The 22053-nt window shown below is 38.9% G+C and overlaps 1 protein-coding gene across 5 annotated transcripts in view; it reads right to left on the reverse strand.

Annotated features, from left to right (window-relative positions):
* Positions 1-22053, reverse strand: part of CPAMD8 (C3 and PZP like alpha-2-macroglobulin domain containing 8) — a 54441-nt gene that overhangs the window by 15630 nt on the left and 16758 nt on the right. For 4 of the 5 annotated variants that reach the window (XM_037386739.1, XM_037386737.1, XM_037386740.1 and 1 more), the window contains 18 exons: positions 21039-21181; positions 19984-20049; positions 16468-16699; positions 15723-15876; positions 14994-15136; positions 14491-14542; positions 13503-13801; positions 12855-13080; positions 12111-12287; positions 9684-9765; positions 7978-8134; positions 7438-7512; positions 5301-5466; positions 4662-4748; positions 3611-3747; positions 3083-3238; positions 2617-2679; positions 2002-2240 (listed from right to left, as the gene is read on the reverse strand). In XM_037386739.1, coding sequence (XP_037242636.1) covers positions 2002-2240; positions 2617-2679; positions 3083-3238; positions 3611-3747; positions 4662-4748; positions 5301-5466; positions 7438-7512; positions 7978-8134; positions 9684-9765; positions 12111-12287; positions 12855-13080; positions 13503-13801; positions 14491-14542; positions 14994-15136; positions 15723-15876; positions 16468-16699; positions 19984-20049; positions 21039-21181 — 2654 coding nt within the window. The remainder of the gene's footprint in view (positions 1-2001; positions 2241-2616; positions 2680-3082; positions 3239-3610; positions 3748-4661; positions 4749-5300; positions 5467-7437; positions 7513-7977; positions 8135-9683; positions 9766-12110; positions 12288-12854; positions 13081-13502; positions 13802-14490; positions 14543-14993; positions 15137-15722; positions 15877-16467; positions 16700-19983; positions 20050-21038; positions 21182-22053) is intronic. The other variant, XM_037386738.1, reaches the window with a different exon arrangement.

Genomic DNA, 22053 nt, shown 5'->3' on the forward strand with positions numbered 1-22053 from the left:
GCCTGAATTTTCCCCATTCTCTGTTTTGTATCACAGCCTTCTATTCCCTGTTTTCTGTTTTCTCCCTAACTCCTCAAAAGTGCCCAAGGACTTCACTGAGCACAACACTTAAAACAACTGCATTCTGAAGAACACCCCCAGCTCAAAATATTTCAATTGCCATTCTTAGATGTACTCCTCTATTCATATCACCTAAATAAGATGATGAAGGAGTTAAAAGAGCATCATTACAGGAGAAAGGGAGGAAAGGGAAGATGTCATCTGCTTTTGTTTTCTTTCCAAGCAATCAATCTCCTCGGACTGGGCTTCCTCTCAAATTTCTGTCTTTGCTCCAGAAATCCCCAGGGCAGAAGTTTCAGAAACAACAGAAAGGTTGTGCTGATGCAGAGCAGCCTCCTTAGTTACAGGCATCTTCGAGCGACTGACAAGACTTTAAGCCTACCTCCCCAGTACAAGCTGCAGTGCTTAGGCAGGGGGGAAAGAGGTTCAGAAGGTGACACTGTGTTATATACAGCCAGATCAACCCTAGCAAACTTTTGGATGATGAATTTGAGTTGCCCATTACTGGCTGTTGTTACTGGAGGAAGGAAAAATTCAACTAGGCTGAAAAATGCCTGGCCCAGGATTTCACAGGCTTGTGGCAGAGGCAATGCATCTGCCAGCAAATGGCCACACTAGCAAGGGGCAAGTGTGTTGTCAGAGATAACAAGATCTCATCTTTGCCTGGAGTCACTGGAACTGTTTTCAGGACTGTAGTCACTGTATGGCATTGCCTCTGCAGGAAGGAAGGAGACAGAAACTGGCAGGGGAGCGAAAGCTTTCCATTTCCATGAATTACATCTGAGCCATTCACTTGATTTTTGTTGTGTGAGTTCAATGACGCTGTAGCCCCACCACCTGCTGTGCTTCTGGTCACAAATATGCAGATTAGTTATGAATTTCTTGGGAATGTTTTTTTCTGTTATACAGTAGGATGCTGTAAGCCCTCCTTATTTACTTTGGTTGTGGCTTCCCGTCTTTTGGGCCAGCTTTCCAACAACCTCCTCAAAAATCAAAATATTTTGTAAAGTGATCAGCAGCTCCTGATGACCACAGCAGTACCAACGTGTTTAAGCAAAATGTTTCAATGGATTAAATACAGGTCAAACCATACTTCCTGCTGTTTCTTTATAGGCAAGCTGTTTCCTCTTAATATCTTGAGCTTCCCAATCTATAAAATGAGATGGAATTGATAATGTCTTTACAAAGTGCTTAGAGAGCTAGGAATGAAACTTGTGGAGCTTTAGTAGCAAGCCATCTTTAAAAATTACTTTAAATTTCTTTGTATGGAACAAGAAGAGAAACAATGAGCTTTAGAGAACTTATTAACAAATATCTGCACATATTGTGCCTTTACCATAGATTCCAAATTCATACCATGGCAACAAGCATATTCTGTTAGGTTTTTGGTATCCAAAACTGAAAAATAAGTAACTCAAACATTTAAGTCAAGTCAATAATATTTATAGGTCTATTGACACATTTAAGATATTGATTAATCAGTTGAAATTACCTAGTTCTTTTAGGCTTTTAAGGAAAGCCTGTTACTGAAGACCTAGAAAATAATCCAGAGCTGCTACTTTTCCTCCTGATACAAGCAAAAGACATTCAATTTGTTGTCTTCAGGGTTTGGAGAGGCAATGATGAAACTTAAAGGTAAAAAAACAAGGTGGTGTCCTCTTAAATTTTGTTCTTGTTTCTCTATGTTTGACAGATACTTTGCACTAAAATTATTAATGCTAAAGACAACGCTTGTGAATGTCCAGACATTAACTCTGTCCTACAACTCAAAATTATGGTTGAAATCTTGCATGTGAGGTGTTCTATCTTACACTATTTGAGATATAGCGTTATTTAGTATTTTTCCTGTATCAATGAATGTATCAGTACAGAAGTGCTGATCAGCAAACTAGATGGTCTCTGAGAAACAGGCAGGACATGATGCAGATTGGCATTTCCTACCTAGTGCAGGTCTCCAGAATCACTTTGTATTCCCGATGGTCCTGATCTGAAGCTGGGTCATCATCATCCACCAGTGCCCTCTCTCTGTGCAAGGCTTCAGAGCGATTCTCATCTGGAGAGACAGACCGCAGGAGATTTGGAGCTTGAAAATGCTGCTCTGACTTTGGCTCCTTCAGATTAACCAGGAGCTGGAAAGCTGGTTTGGCAATAGGATCAGGTACATTGTAAGTGACATCAATCTGCAGCAGAAAGAGGGGAAAACCAAAACAAATCAGGGCAGCCTATTAGACCCCAACATTTCACAGCATCTACAAATGTTCCCTAAAGACCAGCATAAACACCAGATCCTTCAGAGGAAGGCAATGGCAGGCACAGAGGCAACAGAAGCTTTACAACAGTTATACATAGATAAAGCCGTACCAGAGTAGATTCAGCCCACTACAGTCACATTTACGTCTAAGAACTAAAGCACCATCCCGTTATATAATTGCTTTAAGAGAAATTCAAAGTGTAACACCTTCCTCACAGCAAACTGGGATTAAAAAAGTAGCAAAAAGACTGTGAGTTTACAGGCCATCTGTTCACATATTTTCTCCAGCCCCATGGCAACTTTACCTGCATCAGACAGCAGCCTTCACCTTTGGCACTCACAAACAGCCCCGTCGGAATACTGGGGATCTGGGGAGAATCCACAGTTAAGACACAGACAAGACATGGCACTCAGAAAGGAAACAAATTCAATTTTAGCTTTATTCTATACAAAATATCTTTCTGGTTATAAAGGAGACTGCAGAAGTGAAGTAAGAATGGCTTACTCTTTTCAGCCACTTGCATTTAACAATGGTGGAAACAAGCAGCAGCACAACATAAGCATCAGGCATTAGTTATGATGAAAAATGCCTTTAACTTTGAGTGCTGCCTCCTCCACATCAGAATCTAGCCATAAAACCCCAGAAAGTATCAAGATCTCAGTGTTTAACTTGTGCTTTTACCATTACTGAACTCATCCAAGTTGTCATTCAGAACCCAGCTCACATGGATCACTTTAAAAATATGGCTACATAAACACAAAGCCACCTACCACTGCAGTCTGGAGGACTTTTTTATTCATCTTGTTAAGCTCAAATGTCTCCTGATAGTCTAGATTAGTAGACGCCAAGGAAATGGTAAGGTTGACTCCTCCAACGTAAGAAAGGATAGCATATTCAGCCAGAGCCTGCAGGGCTACACATGTGTCCTAGGGATCAGAAGAGGTAGAGATCAGAATAGTGAAGAATACAGGAGCATAGTAAGCTTACAAACAAGCACTGTGCTGTATGATCATCAGTGTCTGGTAGCAAAATCTTCCTTATTAATTCAGATAGCAAAAGAAATATCAGGTTTTTTTCACTTTTGCTGTCAAGTGCATCTGTAAGGACAAAGTCCAGGTTCCTTTCAAATTATCAGTCTGAGAAAGAGGCAGAAGAGCAATGGGAAATTTTTCTTCTTATCAGGACACAGTTTCTGTCAAGACTCTAGACAGAAACTCTTCATTGACTGTTCCTGAACCAACTGATTTCTACAGTTGATTATGCATGTACTGAAGCTAGCTTTTTCAGAGGCAGCCCACCTGAGTAGAGGAGAATCCTCCAAGTGCATTCCTTTGCTGTGAAAGCCATTTTACTACTGGGAGAGCAGAGGCCACATCTCCTAGGAGTGTGTATGTCAAAAGGGCATAAGATGTCATTTCCACTTCTGCAGAAACAACTGTACAAGAGGGGGTAAAAAAATAAAATAAAATCAAAATACCGTCTAGAAGGAGAATCTGGGAAGGCCTAGAGACAGTTCTATGAATATTCATTAACTGAAAACCAAGAAAAAGTTAAGAGTCTGTAGAAGTAAATACAGGAAGAAAAAAATGAAGTTAAAAGATGTCTGGACCCAAGATGTATTACCTTCCAAAGATCTCTGCTTCAAACATAAGCTCTTCCCTTAGATCAGTTAACCTTGTTTCTACTTCACTGTACCCCATAAGTAATTTCTCTCCCACTCCATTTCTACTTTGCTGCTGCCCATACTGTATTCCTGTCCTAGAAATTTTCATACAATATCCAGTTAGATTCCTCCTGAACATCGGTGCACCTACATCAGAAGAATCAATGGCTTTAAGTGACTCAAAAATACAGCGTTGTTCACTGTTGTTGTGGCTTTGGTAGTTTAAGTCTAGGAAATCGGCTGAAATGCCAGTGACTGCCATTAAAAGCTGGGTATACAATCCCTAGATTCATTTGAAAATACAAAGCTAAACACCTCTAAAATTAAATGTATTTGACTTCTCTCAGATTTCCGTTTCAAATGATTCCTCCCTGATGGAATCCCATATGGCTCTCACTCTTCTGTATCACCGTCTTTATAAAACCAGAGTGGAAAATGCTGAGATAGCTGGGGCTGAAAAGACAGTCCTATCTTGACCACATCTAGCTCTGTCTCTCATTTGCTCTTAACCAGCTCCTTCAGCATAATGTCACCTGCCTTTTGTTTCATCTCATTTCATCCAGACCCTGCCCTGACTGCCATTTTTTGAATACCTTAGATCATGTAAACAATTCACTGGAATACACGCAGTCAGTGGCCTGCTGTTGCAGCCTATTCCCTTATCTCTGTCTTTGCCATAGAAGTACCTGATTGAGAGAGACCATCATTAAATCCCATGAAGGTATCTTCATCAGTAACAAGAGTTCCCGTCAAGCTCCAGTGCGTAAAGCCGTCTAGGAAATAGGACAGTGGAATATGTATGTTATTACAGCAGGACTGCAGCTAAGCCTCTGTATGTGGGAAGAATCAAATCCTACTTCTGCATTGACTCAAAGAACAGATTCATGCCCTGAACTGCACTGTCCCTCCTTTTAGACAAGCATCCCCTGGTGAAGAGGCTCCCTTTGCAATTACAAAGATGGCTCAACATAACAAACCAGGTAATTCTTGGATTTTGGATTAAAATACACCATCAGAGACTGTGACTGTTACAAGGCAAACTTTGTCATAACGACAGGAAAGGCACTGCAGAGCCTCTGGTACACTTGCCTGCCCGCAGTATCAACGGCATGCCTGGAACTAAGGTAGCCAGCCCTTTCTAGAGAGATTCAGGAAAAGTCTTGCCTCACAAAGTCAAATTGTGCCATGAGGAAGACCTCATCTCACCAGTTCTATCCTCCCCAGCAACTCAAATATATCATTCAAGTTGCAAATATTATTTGCTTGTTCCTGTAAGAGGACTGCCAGTTCAGGGACTTGCCAGACTGGACCCAGGAGCACAGTACCTTGCGTAATAGCCATGCTGTTCATTTTCCGCAGCATCACAGCAGCAGAGGGACTGTGTAGCAGCGTCAGGGCATATGCAGTCAAGGCAGTAGTGTAGGGGTCTTCTGCTGAATACAAGTTGGACTCTAGGAAGTGTTTTGCTTTGTCAACAGCTGTTCTTTCTTCCTATATTTAGGGGGAAAAGCCCAGACATATTACCAGCATCTGTATCTCAGAATCACTTCATTTCTCATTACTTAGTGTCCGTTAAAAAAAAAAGATAACAAAAATAACAAGAAAATAAAAGAATACACTAGGAAAGATGCATTTTGCTCTCTGCAGAATGACACTAATGCTCTTTCTAGGAAAAGCCATGTATCACAAATTCCAAAAAAAAGGACAAACAGCATAGCAAGAATGATCTAGACTAACACTGAGACACATTTATTCCCCCTTAAAGCTGAAGAAATTTTAGGCCCCTGCAAGGCAGCAGATGAACAGAGCAGAAGTGAGCTCTCTACTGTGTGTTTGATTGTGTTCCTGACACTCTGGAGCGTCTACCAGACGCCAGAGGATAATAAAGGCCAAGGTTCCCAGGGGTCCCTGCAGCCAACAAACATGTTTTATTAACTCCCTCTATGACCTCACCATGTAGGAACGTGGCTCTGATAATTTATAGAAACAATTTAATTGGACTTGATGTAATTTGGTTTCCTTTGATTTCCCTGTGGCACTAACCTTCACCTTCCTCATTTCCTAGCTAAGATCATTAGTAACACTTGCAAATCTCCTCTAGGAAAACCATTAGATCCACACAAGCTGCACTTCCAGCAAATAAAAATGCTAGGGCTGTCTTGACACACAGCAGCCCAGAGAGAGTATCACATCACTTCCCAGAGGGGGGACACTGCTGACAGGGAGGTGGAAAGTTACTCTATGAGCACTGGAGGATTTTCTAATTTTTTTATTATTATTCTTTCTAATAAGGTTGAAGGCTTTCCAGTCCAACAAGAACTGGGGGTTAGGGGCCATCTGCTTGATGGCAGCATGGTCTCACTCTTCAAGCTCTACAGGGATTCCTCAGAAGTGCTGAGATTATCACAGTTTCTGAATAGATACTGCTGTTAGCACTGGCTGTTTCAAAGTCTCCATAATTTTTTGCCAGAATGGGCAATCCCTTCTGTCCAAGTACAGATCACAAAGACATGCTGCAAAATCCTCTACACCTCCTGCTTTAATCTTCCAGTTTTACCTGCGCAGACCTACTCACTCACCATGACTCTTTTCCCTTGGCTGTTGAAGAGCAAGTGAAGATCTGTACTCATGACTTGCTCGGCACAAATGGACATCCCAGTCATAGTTAGTGGGAATGTTTAACTATGATGTTATCTGAGCATCTCCATTCCAGTGGAATGACATGCAGGCAAAAATACAACAGAGAAGTGCACTGTTTTTACCATGAGTGTTAAGAAGAAATCTTTAAAACAACAGTTGTCCTGGAAGTGATTTTTTTGTTTGTTTCTACTTCAAAAATTATGCAGCATAATTGCATGTTCCTATGTAGCTATTCTTTTTTCCACCGTGTTCCTGTTCCGTCTCATTACAAAGAAAAGAAACATTTTCCTCCAGAGTCTTCAATCCAGCACGTTACAGGAGCGCAGCTCTCCAAAGACACTGTAATCTAATCGCAGTAGCACTTTGGCCACTGTAGCAAAGGCAGACTGCAAAAGTTTTCTGGATCCCTGAAGCCTCTGCAGCCCTAGTGAAACTACTGTTAGCACTAAGCTAGCTAGTTAAAGTATATATTACCAAGCTACCAGTATCCACATAGCCTGCAATCACACCTTGAAGTTATAAGGCAGAAAATATTTTTTGCAGCCATTTCTGGGAGAGGTTGAGGGATGGGGTTGCAGGGCAAAGTTTTGCTCTGGTAGAATAATCCTTGGTGGAAGGATGGTGGGGGATCACCTTGAATTAACAGATTCCTTAAATTTAGAACAATGTCAAGGCTTTCCAACAGCCTCTGTTACCTGGATGCTATCATTCTAGCGAGCACAGAACCTTTGAAAGTGAACAGTAGCAAAATCAAGTTTAAAAACAATAGATTTTTTTAGAACATGTAGAGCGCGAGAGCTATTTTAACTAAGTTTTTGTTACCTCAGAAGTTACACCTGTTTCCAGTAGAGATGCAACCACATAAGCTGTCAGGGAGATTTTACCATGGATTCCACCCTGGAGGGCAACAAACACAAATGACTGGATGAAAACTAGGGAAAAGGACGTTGGATAAAAAGACTCTTGAAGCAAGACAAAGAATATGTTATAAGAGAAGTTGTGGCATCACAGAACTTTTACTTTGCACAGAAGGAGGACAAAATCTAGGAACCCAGCCCAATGTTGTAGCTTCCTTCCCTAGCAATAGCCTGAGAACACACTCAACACATGTAATTTCACAGTCCAAGGCATGATTTTGAAGTGTTTTGCAAGACTTGACACCTTCCTTCCCATTCTCATGGGACAGCACACAGATAATGTTCCCATACATGCTTCTTTACTGAAATTCTCCTGGTTCTTCCTATACTGTTCTAGCCTTTGAAATATGTACATTAGCTATAAAGAAACCACATCACTTCATGCTTTTGATAATACCTTTAAAAATGCACCTATTGCATGATTTTGAGTCTGTGTAGTTTTTACCTGAATGTCCTTATTTAGTATCCTGCCCATAGCAGGAAAAGAACCATCATCTTTCTGATGCTGGATGATCCAGTCTTTGGCAGCTGTTAGTTCTTTCGGGTCAATGAAAATAAACCCACGAGACTGTGCAAAGGACTTGAGGACAAAAGCTGTTAGCCTGCAAATACGAATTTATCATCTTTACTGAGAAAACAAATTCAGAATAACGTATCAGTAGGGGGAAAACAACATTCTTAGAAAGCACAAATTTCCAAAAAACTTGTTGGGACACTAAATCAATTGTACATTAAATCACCTGAACGTTGTCCAGACTTCTGGATAAGAGCATGATTAAGGGTCAACAAATTAAACCAAAAAGTATAACTTGAAGATATGTGTCTTATTTTTGACACACTCTGAAATTCAGTGCCCTTTTATAGGTGCTCATCTGCTACCAACATTATAAAAGTTTTTATATGAAGAATCAATAAGCTTATAAATATGGAATTATTTGTAAAAAACAAAAAAAAAAGAAAAGTCAATTTTCCAATTTTGTTAGTCTTAAAAAAAACAAAAGAAAAGAGAGAAATCCAGACTAGTTGCTAAAGTCTGAGGCTGTTAGACTTTACGCAGAGCTAAGACTTGAGAAAGCAACAGCAGTGGTTTTGGAATTCTAAACCTCTGACATGCAACAAGTGCGAACTCTGGCCAGCTCTGGGAGATTGAATCATTCATTTTACAAGTCTCTGAGGAATGGGAGGATAGAAAGCATGCTGCCTGGCAGGGGATTTTTCAAGTGTTAAGTAATTTTGTGTCACCATATTTTACACCTAGGGACTGGGAGATGCCAGATTTGAGATTAAAGTTTACTATCTTAGAAACAGTGAGGCAGCAGCATCATAGAAGTGGTACTTCCCCTCAGATGAGTTCATGAAGAAAATCAGTTTAAAGCAAAATAGAGAGCAGATCAAGAAGCCAAATGACAGCACAAGCAAATGAATGAAGACAAGAATCTACAACATCTGAGACATTACGGTCAACTAACACGCTAATGGGATGTAACATACAACCTTAAAGGCCGTGGTTTCCTAAGGGGGCCATCAGCAAGATGAGCTGATTTCTCAGTTTCATAATTTCTGGCTCTCATATTGTTTGACATTCAAAGGTCCTGCACATCAGTTCTTGGGGCATAAATCCATACCATTCCATTTCATTCATGAGGGAATATAAAACACGTGGGAGAAAGACTTCTTTGGGGTTTTCTGGGTTGGTTTTGGTGTTTGGGTTTGGGTTTTTTTCTACCCCGGTAGAAGTCTCTGAACACTTCTAGAGACACCAAGTTTCTCTGTACATGCTTCAGGTGAAGTTCCATTCCCTAGTGGAATTAGGTGCTTAAACATCCCATACATGACTACTTCAATTCCAGTAGACCAAATACGTTCCTTAACTATAGCTTCTGTGCCTAAAGCCCAGCCATGTTAGTAGATGTGACTAAATCTTAACTGCCCCCGAGTCTTGAAACAACTATAATACACCTACTAGTGTAGTATGAACACTCAGCAGCATTGAAACAGTAAGTCTATAGTCATTGAGTACTATTTCTATTCTCCACTGTGTGCGATACCATGATGGAAGCTGGAAAATTACTCTTCTTTCCTTGCCAACTGTGTATTTCTCCCATTTAGCAAACACTGAATTTTCTAACTCTGTTTTAAATAGCAACTCACCACATACTCCCCGAGGAATCCCTCTCGCCAAAAGCACTGTATGAACCATCTTGTCTCTTGTAGGTCAGCTGGCGCTGGTAGCCTGGAAGTCACAAAAGAACTGGGGGAGTCCAAAATCCTCACACAGAGAAAAACAAGTATTCAAAGTGAATGAAGACTCAGACCATCTGGCACTAGTGTAAGGGATTCTGCTGCCTGAGGCAACCTCTTATTTTTCTGTGAGTGATAAAGCCAGCTCTGTCTTATTTATGCTGTAGCTTATTCAGAAATCCATTCACACTAACATCTGTAAGACTACAACTCCTGCATTTTGGCCAGTAAAAATGTTAAAAATTTGATACTTTTTGAAAAGATGCAGTATTAAAAGAAAGTTTTTTACTTCATCATACAGTCATTCTCCTTCCATTTTACTGAAAGCACCATGCAGATAATTTTTTTTTTCCTTTCATGATACAACTGGATTCACTTTTCTCCAAAGCTGTTGCTTGGAACAACTTTAATACAACATGACAATAACAGCTGTGATCTTAATGTATACGAACACTTCCTAGCTGCTAGGGCTGTCCTACAAGACTTGTTTTATTTTACATGTTTATTAACATAATATAAATAAAAAAATAATATAAATATAAACATAATATAACATGTTATAACAATAAATTACATTTATTAACATGTTAAATGCTGAAGCTAAGAACTCTCTACCAGAATGCTTTTTTGAATTGAAGATAAAGACAGTCAAAACGCTCTTCCTATTAGGAAAATAATTTGCTGCTCTAACTTGTCTTATAACCATGAACTGCCCATCCTGCTAAAACACTCTAAGCCTCTATATTGAGTAATACAGAACACACACTTTGATAAAGCTCTTAAATGCCCTTCGGAATCAAACCCTTCAGAATGGGTATTTCTGATACAGATATGTCAAACCTGCAAGACAACCGTGTCAAAGGCATTTTGTACCCACTTAATTCTCTAACACGTGAACAGACGTTTTATTCCACACTACATGACATTTTTAGGGGAACGGATTAATTTTTCATTTCTGGAGGCAAAGTTTCTTTGTTGACCTCTCCAGATAGAGGCAGCTCCACAATCCCCAGGCAAGCACTGCCTATGACTCCTACACTTCTTCCTGTTGCTCTAGAGGTTTCTGATGCTCATAGGGAATGCAGATAGAACGGTTTGAAATATGGGAGGAACAAAGCCCTAGAGATTAATGATGGTCTTGTAGTAAAAGCATTGTTGTGTGTGGGCTGTGGAATATATATAAGCACACGGTAGAAAGTGTAAGTAACTATTATTTTTTTCTTCCTCCAAACAAAATCGGCATTACATTAAGTCAGACTGCTTTTCTTCTATGCAGGCCTTGGATACAATTTACTACTTCCTCCTCGATTGTTCCTAAGCACTCATTTCCAGTGTGTGACACAGACAAATTAAGTAATGGTATTTTTACGTCAGCCTTATAATTTTCTCTGCTCTTTTCTTTGAGTGTTCATTTTGAGTTGACTTATGCTTCATTACTCTTACATTCATTCATTTGCTAGCTTGATAGCGGCACAGACTCTATTTCTTGCTGCTCTTCTGAAATCTTCTGTTTTCTAAACACTCCTCTAGACACTTGGACTCACTGGAGAGGTTCACCTTTCTAGTTTTCACCTGTTCACCTGCTTTTGTAGAACTGCATTATGGGAAAGTAGAAAAATTACTGCCTAGTTTAGCTCGGGCCACTTCTAAAGATTAGGGAATGCACATATGAGAATTTTTGGGAATCAGCACTTTCTATGATGGATGACTAAGTGATGAAAAAGTTTTCTGGCTTGGTAAGTCACAAAAGCCTTTTAGAGCAAGCAAACAGACTTTCCCATCTAAACCTTATACTTGGCAGGGCTCCAATAAACACAGAGAAGTTTAAAACTCTTGAGGATTTCTTCTGTAAGGGTTAATTAGCAGGCAGAGTTTGGAGCCAAAAACCTGGAAGGTTTGCATATTCATAAAAAGAAACAAAAGCAGCTGATAGTGCCAAGGAAACAGTGACTTGGACTATTAAAAAATTCCCTTTGTCTTTCTGCTATCAGCAAGCACCAAAAAAATTACAAATGAAATGACTGTAGCCAGACAAAGGAAGCACCACTGGGCTTTTGCTGCTGAATACAATAAATATATTACATTTACATTTGTATTTTCAGAGGAGAACCATCTAATCCTGTCACCTCTGATTTCATGACATGACTATTGTCTGACTCATACGAAAGACAGCTTTGCCCCTTTAGGTCATTCTTGTTTTTAATGATCTCTGAATTCTTACTCGTCCTGAGAACTGTATTTAGTTATAAAACTATTTTGCACATGGCTCTTCCCAAACAGCCATGTGCAAAGGCTCTTCTTTTTCTGCTTCTATAGATTGGAAGTGCAATGAGTTACCTTGGACAAGGTAATCAGTGGCTTCACTCTCCACCTCGTGACTGAGCTGTTTGGTCTTCTGCAGATATTTTAGGACAAAAACATTAGGAGCAAAATGTATCATGTTCTGCTCCCCACATCCAAATGGTAATCGCAAAAGATTGTCCAAGTTGTTCAATGTAGGACCCATCACATCTCCTGTTTGAAAAAGAGATGATGTGTTCATTGTCAAGGAATTGCGCTTTACTTGCTTTTGAGGTCTTAGGATTAAAACCCACCTGACTACACCAATTTCTACTAGCTACACACAGTCAGCTTAAATAAACTGTATCATAAGTTGGAAGTCCTTCAAACGTTAAGTCTTAGCCCTTCAAGCTCTTGCTGGAATAAATAAATTTTACATTTCAGAGTCTGATTATCCACGATTTCCCAATTTAGACTACTATAGTTTAGAACACAGCATAATTTGTGATTATGAGGATTATGAAACAAATACTGTGAATTGTAACAGGCAGTGCCTCTGCAAAGCCCTCACACGGTATCAACTTCAAGTCACTGTAGACTCAAACAGGGTTCAAAAAAGTGACAAAAACCCCAACCAAGCAATTATTTGCCCCAGAATCAAGCAGCATATACCTTTGTAACTGCCTATGACTATCTTATCTGGTGTGTATTACTCAAATACTGATCACAACCAAGTAACAGCTGGAGCATCTCTTCATATTTGACAACAGGTACCTAGTGATAGCTCCTCATAATTGATACCTATTATTGAAGCCGTAGCTCTTTCTGATCCTGGAATTATGTTGTGGGGAACTCCAAGTGTAAATGCTTCATTGTGATTTTCATCAGTTTCTTCTTTTCTCCAAATTTTAAACTCTCCCATTGACCCCCAGCCTGTGGAAAAGCCAATGTACTTCACCTCAAGCTGTTTGGGGACTGTCCACTCCACAATAATAGACTCATTTAGCACCTGAGTACCATGGCCAACCTGAAAGGAACAAAAAACCATGCAGTTCCAAGAACCTGCATATATGAAATCAGTCTGCCATGTGTCCTTGGATCTAGTAACTTATATGTGCACCAAGAACATTGTAGATGGACTAATATCTTTCTCCTTCCCGCCCACAAAACAATCCAAGGAAGTTTAATGATAATTCCACAGACTTGACCTCCAAGGCCTTCAGAACGCTTAGCACTATAAACATTGAAGACTGAGGTCCTGAGAACATAATGTGGCAAGCAGATATGCTCTGATTAAAACAGCCCGATCAAGACTTAATACAGAAAAAGCAACAGGAATGAAGTTTTCAACTTGTGTAACAAACCCAAGGAAAATCTGCCATATGTGTGCTCAAACTCTGTTTAAGAAAGCAAGAGACTTCCAGACTATTACGTAGATAAATTCACTACCTGGATAATTCCATTTTTCCAGCTGATCCAGAAGCTGCGGAATTCATCCCAGGAGAGGATACCAGCTGTGTCCCTGCTGGCCACCGGATCACCCATTTTGCTTACAGAAATCCATGTTTTCGTATTTTGATGTCCACCAATAACAATCTCTGTCATCTCTGCCATGTCATGTGGACCAGAGGACAAGGCCAGGTGAGCATCATTGTGTGCTTTCACAGCAATGTCAAAGTGTGTCATCTGGGCAGGTTTCTGCATGTATTGGTATTCATATTTGTTAGGTGTAGAAATGTGTATTTTCTCTAGTCGGAAAAATAACGGAATGTTGTAAGAATTAGAACTTAGCTCACATACTTCAAAAATAACTCATAGCTAGCTATTTAAATTTAAACAAACAGACCTCTCCCTAAGCACATATTCTTTTTTCCAGCTTCTCTTAAACAAACTGTAAAAGTACACATGGATATTTCTTCCCATCTTCTCTTTATAACCCCTTCCAATATAGCAGATCATTCAATTGAAACTGCTCAGCTGGATTTCTTATGAAGTCTCTTAAGTGATTTTTCAGTTCTAATCTAGCAGTCAAAAGCATCACTGTTTAGCTACTGGAGCCAACTCTGAGCTATCCAAATCTCAGGTAGGAAGGACATACTGATTCCAGAACTGAACTTTAAAACATCAACTAAAAACATAGTACAGTCACAGTTACTGTCCACAGTGCTGAATACTTAAACTGTTTCATAAAGTAAAGGAATTTAATTGCCATTTCCAGAAATCACTTGGGCAGCTAGAGCAAATTCATAATTAGCCAACCAGGTAAAAAAGATCCTTTATTCAAAGGTTCATCCTACACACCATAACTCATCCATCACAGGGAAATGGAAACAGATATTTTTTTTTTTTATTATTTTTTACCATGAGATGAAGCCATATGTTTATATTTATAACTAAATTGAACAAACTTAGTATCTCATTCGTATCATAAACTTACCATTTGGACAGAAGAACACACTATAGGTATATTCTCTGGACAGTCCCTCTGGCTATATAAAGACAGAAATCCATGCATAAAAACACAGTACTCAGATTAGCAGTAACAGCTATTCAGTTTTACTTACAAAATACAGAAATAATATTCTGCTACTGCATAGTGGTTTACATCCTTTATGAAGTTATTACACTGTATTCTGTTAGCTAGAGATATGCTAACCACTACCAGCAAATGTCACACCACAGCATATTTCTTAGATAAACAAAGCAAGCTTATCCGATAAAATTTCTATCCCTTTTATGTCTGAACAGTATTGAAGATGTACCGGCATGAACTCAGAATCAAATGGGCTCTTTCTGTACACATACCACTACAATTTATTATTTCCAGTCATGTAAATATACAATACATCAACTTGAAGATTCTTATAAATCTGTTTACATTTGATTAACTACCTAAAAAATTTCATGATTTGCCCATATTATAAATTCATATTTTCTTACCTCAATAACAACACTACTGCGAACATAATCCACTCCCAGTGGAGTCCTTTTGTCCACATAATTGTCCTCTGAGTGCTTGCCATTCTTTAAGGTCTGCATCCCATCCTGACAGCAATTAGTTCCACCATAAGCAAAAGCTTTTGCTAAGAAAGAAACACACGGGAAAAGAAACAGAAATTTTGAGATAGGAAGATCTTCAACATTTCAAGTGAAGATCTAAACGAATTAGATACAAGAGAGCTGTAAATAAAAAACACGATGATCAACTCTATCACCTTCATTCTGTTTTTGAATGGTCACCTAAACCTGGACAATATTTGGACAGCCACAGGGCAACAGAGAAACTCTTTCCTAGTTTCCAGTGCTGCAATTTTTTTATGTGATTATTCTGCTTGAAAGATGTACAGAATTTTTGTTATTTAAAATTTTCCACTGATCTCTTCAGGGAGATGTAACAGGTCCAAAACTTACATGACCACATATCACACAACAGGAATAACAATGACTAGGGAATCTGCTGAAGTTTGTTCACACAGGTTCCTCAGTGCATTACAGCTATAGAATCTGTTTCTCAGAAACAAATGAGGTTGAACAGCTAAGTTGGCAGGATGTGGAGTGACTGATTCCACTTTCGGTACTCAAAAATAAAAACTTTCTTCTGAAAGAGCAATGAAAAGACAGACTTGTAAAACTCCTTCAAGCAGCAAGCTATTTTTATTTCTATACTACCAGTGATGTTGCTCAGTCCAAGCTCATTGAAGGACAAAACGATAGAGGTGGGTTTAGCTTCCCCAGGGGCAACGCACTTCTTTCTTGTCAGATGGTGTTTCCCAGGATGTCCAACAAACTTTATACCTTTTGGAACAGAAATCTTCACATGGACCTGTGAAAGTTTTTGAACGCCATTTATTGCAAATTTCAGCTGCAAAACCAACAAGTATATGTAAAAAATCTGAAAACCACTACATGTTTAATAAAATCACAGTATGCACAGATTATTAATTCTTCCAACCTTCTAGTAATATATTCGACTGACAGCATTACTTTCAGCTCAGCAGTTCTACAAGTGGTTCAGAATGATACTACTGGAGATAGATAATGAGCTTGAGAAGAAAACATCTACAGAGACAGGATTTCTTGAAAAAAAGCATTCTTTCAAAATAAACTACTTTCAGCAGTTTTCTGATTAGGAAGGAGATTCTCCGTGGTTCAGCATCATATTTTTCGATATTTGTATTTCTGAAGTGGTGCAAGACACTTCAGACTACTACAGTTGTTTCAAGCTGAAAAATATAAAGCAATAGCATTTATTCATATTGAAAAGCAGTATTTTTATCTTGTTCAAAGCATTTATGCTGAGCGTATCACTGCATTATCCCTATACCTTATCTACTGTAACTTATAGATCAATTAGGAAATTCTGATCATAAAGCAGAACTTAGTAACTTAGCAGCAGGTATAAAGAAGCTGTTACCTCTACGCAGACAGCTAAGTAATTGTAGACAGTCAATGGGATTTTGGTCTGTTCTCCCCGGATGACATGGTATGGCAAAGTGAAATCAATGAAGAAAGGTTTAAATGTCTTTAGTTCTGTTTGACTGGCAATGCCCAACCCCTTCTCTTCAGACAGACCCACAGCTTCAGTTATCCAGGTAGTGATGGAGTCTGGCACTTCCACATGCAGCTCCGCTTCTCCTGATATGTTGCTACCAAAGAGGATAGAGAATAACTCAGTTTGATCAGATTAATGAAATGCTTCTGAATGAAGCTAAAGCACAGAGAGCCAAACATTTTGGGGATCTCCCTCCAGACCCAAACTTACAACATTGCATCAGTGTCTGCTTTGAACAACAGTTTATAAAAGGCTCAGTGTTTTTTTGAGAGCTATGGACATTTATAAGCAGCCAAACAGCAAATAGCTGCTTCCACAAAACATACTCTAACATACAAATTCTTACTGGATTAAAAGCTTTACAGGCATTTGCAGCCTTATTATAGAGTCACTTTTCTTAGAGGCGAAATGTAAAAAAATGAAAGAAAGAAAAGAAAAGAATCCTAGACTGAGGACATGGATAAAAACAGTTCAGCAATAATTTATTTAACAGCTAGTGAAATAAAAGTAATTTCTGTTGGAACCCATTGTCCTTGTATACATTGCCACATCACAGACTCTGCTTGAACATAAGGACATATGAGAAATTTTCCAGACACCAAGTTCAGTAACTGCTTGTCCAGGGGAGTGTATTTTGATTCAGAAACATTTTGGTTCATTGGTTTTTGGAATGTCTGACTCAGAAGATTTCCAAAACCATCATTTTCTTCCAATAAGGATTGAAACTAATTATTAAAAATCAATTTTATATTCTGAGTATTTAGCTTTACTGTGCATACCACAACAGGATATCATAAAACTGGTGTCCTCTTCCACGCTTTGTAATAATAGAAATTCAATTTTGTTCTGCAGACTTTGCTATTTCCCTCCTGCAAAGAAGCTTTGGCCTTGCCCGGAACAGAAAATATTTCCTCTAAAGCAAGAACAAAAGCTATTTCATGGCTCAATTGGCAGGATGATTGGTGCAGTTATGAGTACACCCTAAGGTTGTTTTCTCTCAAGTTCTTATTTATTCCCCAGAGCTTGATACACACGCTGCTAGCTCTGTAATCTTTTGAGAGCAACGTGCATCTTAGTTGGCATGGAACTCAAGAAAGCAAGATCCTCAGTATAAGCTCTGTAAGTCTACAGCAAACACACTGTCTTTCAACACTAACACCGCCTGATTCACATCCAGGACAAACTGAAGAAATGCACTTTCACTGCTTTTCAACTGATGGTTATTCACATCTTAGGCACCAATGAAGTATCTTTACTTTCATTATCTAAATCAACTGTTTGTAATTTTCAATGAGCCCAAGCTGTTGTAGTAACTAGGCAGCATATCATGTACTAGTCTGTGTGTATATTACAGTAGGAAAAGGATTAAACCAAAGAGTTTGATAAATAACTAGAGATCACTATGCCTTTGAATAGGCATGCTAGGGTCTGTCAGTTGCCAAGCCCTCTGGCCAACGAATGCAGTTCCCCAGCTCCAACTACAGAGTGGAGAGCCTGGGAAATGCACTCAGCTTGACAGCACCAAGTTATTTAAACTTCTTTTAAGCACACTAGTTTCTTAATATTTAGGTTTTCATCCTAAACTTGAGTTAGGCAGCCAGTACCTGCAATAAACTTCAGCCCTGAAGAGTGAGCAGAAGGGTGTCCTAGCTCCAGAACTGGCAGTATTCCAGTCTGCTTAACCAGACAATTTGTTGCAGCTGATGTTCTTTCCACTGGGATTTCAGCCCATAACCAGCATTAACATTATTTTCACACATGAGGGCACTTACACTTCTGGGCAGGGGCCCAAAGTACACACACATTTCCAGCCATTAGACCCTCCAGCCAGGCTCTAGGAATTTTTAGAATTGGTTTGGGAAGTTGACATTAGGCTTTTGTTTCTTTTGGGGGGGGATTGTATATTATAATTATAAATGGTAGGAAAAAAAAATTAATTCTTCCTGTTCAAGAGAGTGGAAATCAAGGAATGCTCAACTCGGTTGTTTCTAATGAAATGAAGTGGAGAAAATGCAATCTGCAACTTTTTATTCCACACTCTCCCACTTATAATTAACTGCCCCAGCTCGCTGAGGCCCAAACAGGCACTTCTGGAATTCTTTGTGTATTTCTACAAAGCATATTTCATGCTCAATTGAACAGATTTGAATACACTTGCTGCAAGTTCCTGTCAAATTTAATTTATAATCATTTACTGAGAATGAAGTTTACTTGCAGACCTGCAGAAGCCTTTTATTTTTTATTTGTATTTGAATTCCTTCAAATTATCATAGATGTGCTGTTTCTGAGAGAGATTAGTTATCTGTTTGTTCATTTTTTTTTTAGTTCCAGTTGTACCTGGGGGAATCCATGATTTATTACGCAGTAAATTAAGGTTTGGGGGAGATGCTTTTGCATCAGATGAAAGAGAAAGAAGGGCTCTGTGCAATTTAAAAAGCAATCAATATAGAATACTCACCAGTGCATGGTTAGGCTATAAGAGGATTTACAGATGCAGCTATTCTGCCTCCAGCTACTCACACATATTACTCTGGGATCACTTTCCCCTACAGCATACAGAGCAATTGATGCTAGAATAGGGGTGAAAAGGACAAAAAACAGTAGCACTCACTGAAGCTGACCTTTCTGGGTTACCCTAGGGTCCAAACACAAACCCAGACCCAACTCATCCCCCTCCATAAAGGTAAACTGGAACTTCAGAGGGGCTGGTCTTGCCTCTTAACTGTGAACGCTAGCAAGACTTCCCATTACCCTTCACTGTCTTATGTGGTGCACAGAATTCTGGTTCATATGACAATTTTAGCATAGAGCTAGAAATGCAACATCACTTTATATCTTACAGTCCCTTTTTATTGCAAGAGCAGTCTGACTTGCATTTACTGTGAGGCAAGCTTATGTAATGAGTATTTCCTCACAACAGCGTATCACTGCAAACCTATATCCTCACTTGCTCTTCAGTAACACCCTTTCCATAAATGAGTAAAAGCTAGACATGTGTTGAACCAAACCATTGCTCCTTTTCTTCCCTGAAGATTCTCCTCTGCTTGTGACACCATGGTGAATTATACATGGGTTGCAATGTAGTCACAACCAAAAGGTTCAACCTGCAGTAATTGAATACACTTCAAGAACAGATTAAATGTTACAAAGAAAGTGTATTGATTAAAGCAGTAATAAACAAAAGCAACAACACCAAAAAATACCAGAGAATGCCACTGTAACTCCAGCAGGTTTTAAAGAGCTTTGTTTCCTGTAGCTGAAGAGTATAGGTTTTAAAGAGCTTTGTTTCCTGTAGCTGAAGAGTATATAACCCTCTAGACAAAATTAGGGAAATTCCCTGTCAATACCTGACATATTAAGGAAATACCCTGTCAATACCTGACATTGAAGCAGCGCCAAATCCACGTTTCAGGAAAGAAGGTTCTTTTTCTCTTCTCTGCTCTGCTGCAACAAGAAATAGATCCTTGACAATTAATTATTTTAACAAGATGGTTTTAACAGCAACTAGTAAGTCAGTGTTGTCACTTGAATGCAGCTCACATGACCCATCAAAACTCTAGCTAGTACAGAATCATTGGAAAGTGAACTGGTGTATCATTCATAACACAAATTAGTGTCTTTCCAAATGATCCCATTGTGCACACACACATCAAACAGTCTGGAGACATAGAAAAAAATACGATAAACAAGATAACCTTAAAAACTAGCATATATAATCTCAGAAAAAAGTTTTACAATCTACATTCTTACACCAAGAAAAATCAAAGGAAGCATATAGAGCATGTGACTTCCCATGATATCATGATGTGGCCTTGCTAATAGTAGTTACTACAATCACTACTTTATATTCCCCTCAGTTTCTTCTCTTGGAATTGCCTTATCTCTAATATTTTCATAATTTAGTCCATTTTTCTACAGCTGGCACGCTTCATTATCTTTTTCTTAACTAACCTCCAAAACTTTGCTAAGAGGCCACCAGGTGGTTCAGAATACAAAGGGAAGGCACATCCTCAGTTGCAGCATTAGTCACAGCACTTCATGACTTTTTCCTCATGCTGTCTGTCATTTTATTTATTTTGACCACCAGCTGAATGGTCAAAATAATGAGCAATGAGCAACTCTGCAAAACAAGTGCTAGCTTGCAAATATTGAGAAGCAACAACTAATCGACCAAAAACCAAGATATGCAAAAAGATTCAAATGATCATCTTGAAGAATGTTACTTTGCATTTTTCCAGGACTAATTTCAATTTAACAAAGCAGTGTCAGTTATAATTTTTGTTAGGTCTGTCAAGAAAATGGAAGAGTTTCCCCACCACCACCTTGTCTAAACCAAACAGATTCCTGGCAGCATGGAAGTAGAAATCAGTAGAATACAGAAAAAGAATAGCTAAGAGTAACATAGACAATATGCATTACAATAAAAATGTTACCTTGGTGTTATTTTAGAATGCATTGTAGCCACCAACGTCCCAGTATGTGGCTGAAAAGCTGGAACAGCCTCATCTGTGTACATGCCTCCATTCTGTCTGTGGTTTAAGCTCACTATATCAGTCATTACAACCAAGCCGGTTTCCTAGACAATAGAAATGAAGACCACAAAACAAAAGCAAGGGGAAAAATTTTTTTAAAAAATTAAACATATACCAATAAAAACTTTTCTGAATAGAATTCCCCAACCCTATTCCAACGTTTATGGGGTAAATTGCAATTGAAACTTGAGGATTTTTTAAAACTTTATCTAAAAATGACTGCTAATGTGAAAATAGGCACTTTATAGGCAGAGGTTTTATTTGAAAGCTCTTATTTGCTTGGAAAAAGTATTTAAACCAATATCTAACGTTACTGGGTGTGTGTAACTGCCAGGCAGCTACAGGTGAAAAATTATTACACATATTTTTCCCCTAGAAAATTACATTACAGCTTTTTACCCTTCCTAAAAGTTTCCAGTGTGTTCTGCTGCAGTTAGCAGGCAGCTCTCACATCAGACATCACCAATCCTGCACTACCAGGAATGCCAAGCAAAATGGAAACTGTCCACATAGCTTCACAGTAAAAATACAGAATTCATAAAAAAGCTGTCTGCCAGCTCTGTCCCCTAAATGCACTTATTCATAAGAGACAGTAGTTCCCAAACACCAAAGGGAGTATGAGCTTTGTTCTTTTCACATACACATCCAATTATTACTAATCATGTACACAGCAATGCATACATACCAGCTATTAACATATGTATCTTTTCCCAAGAGTTTACACCTCTTGGTAAGAGGAAAAAACCTTCAGAACAAAACCCCAAGAGATCACAGAGAGAGAAGCAGCAGCAACTCCTGCAGCAGTGGATAGTAATGAGGATTTAATTGAGGCATTGGGGGAGTATGTGGAAGCCTATGGGATTTAAGACAACACAGAACAATTTAGCTAAAAAGGACAAAGAATGAAGAGACAGAG

This window comes from Falco rusticolus, chromosome 4 (genome assembly GCF_015220075.1).
Source record: "Falco rusticolus isolate bFalRus1 chromosome 4, bFalRus1.pri, whole genome shotgun sequence".
In the NCBI taxonomy this organism is placed as follows: domain Eukaryota; kingdom Metazoa; phylum Chordata; class Aves; order Falconiformes; family Falconidae; genus Falco; species Falco rusticolus.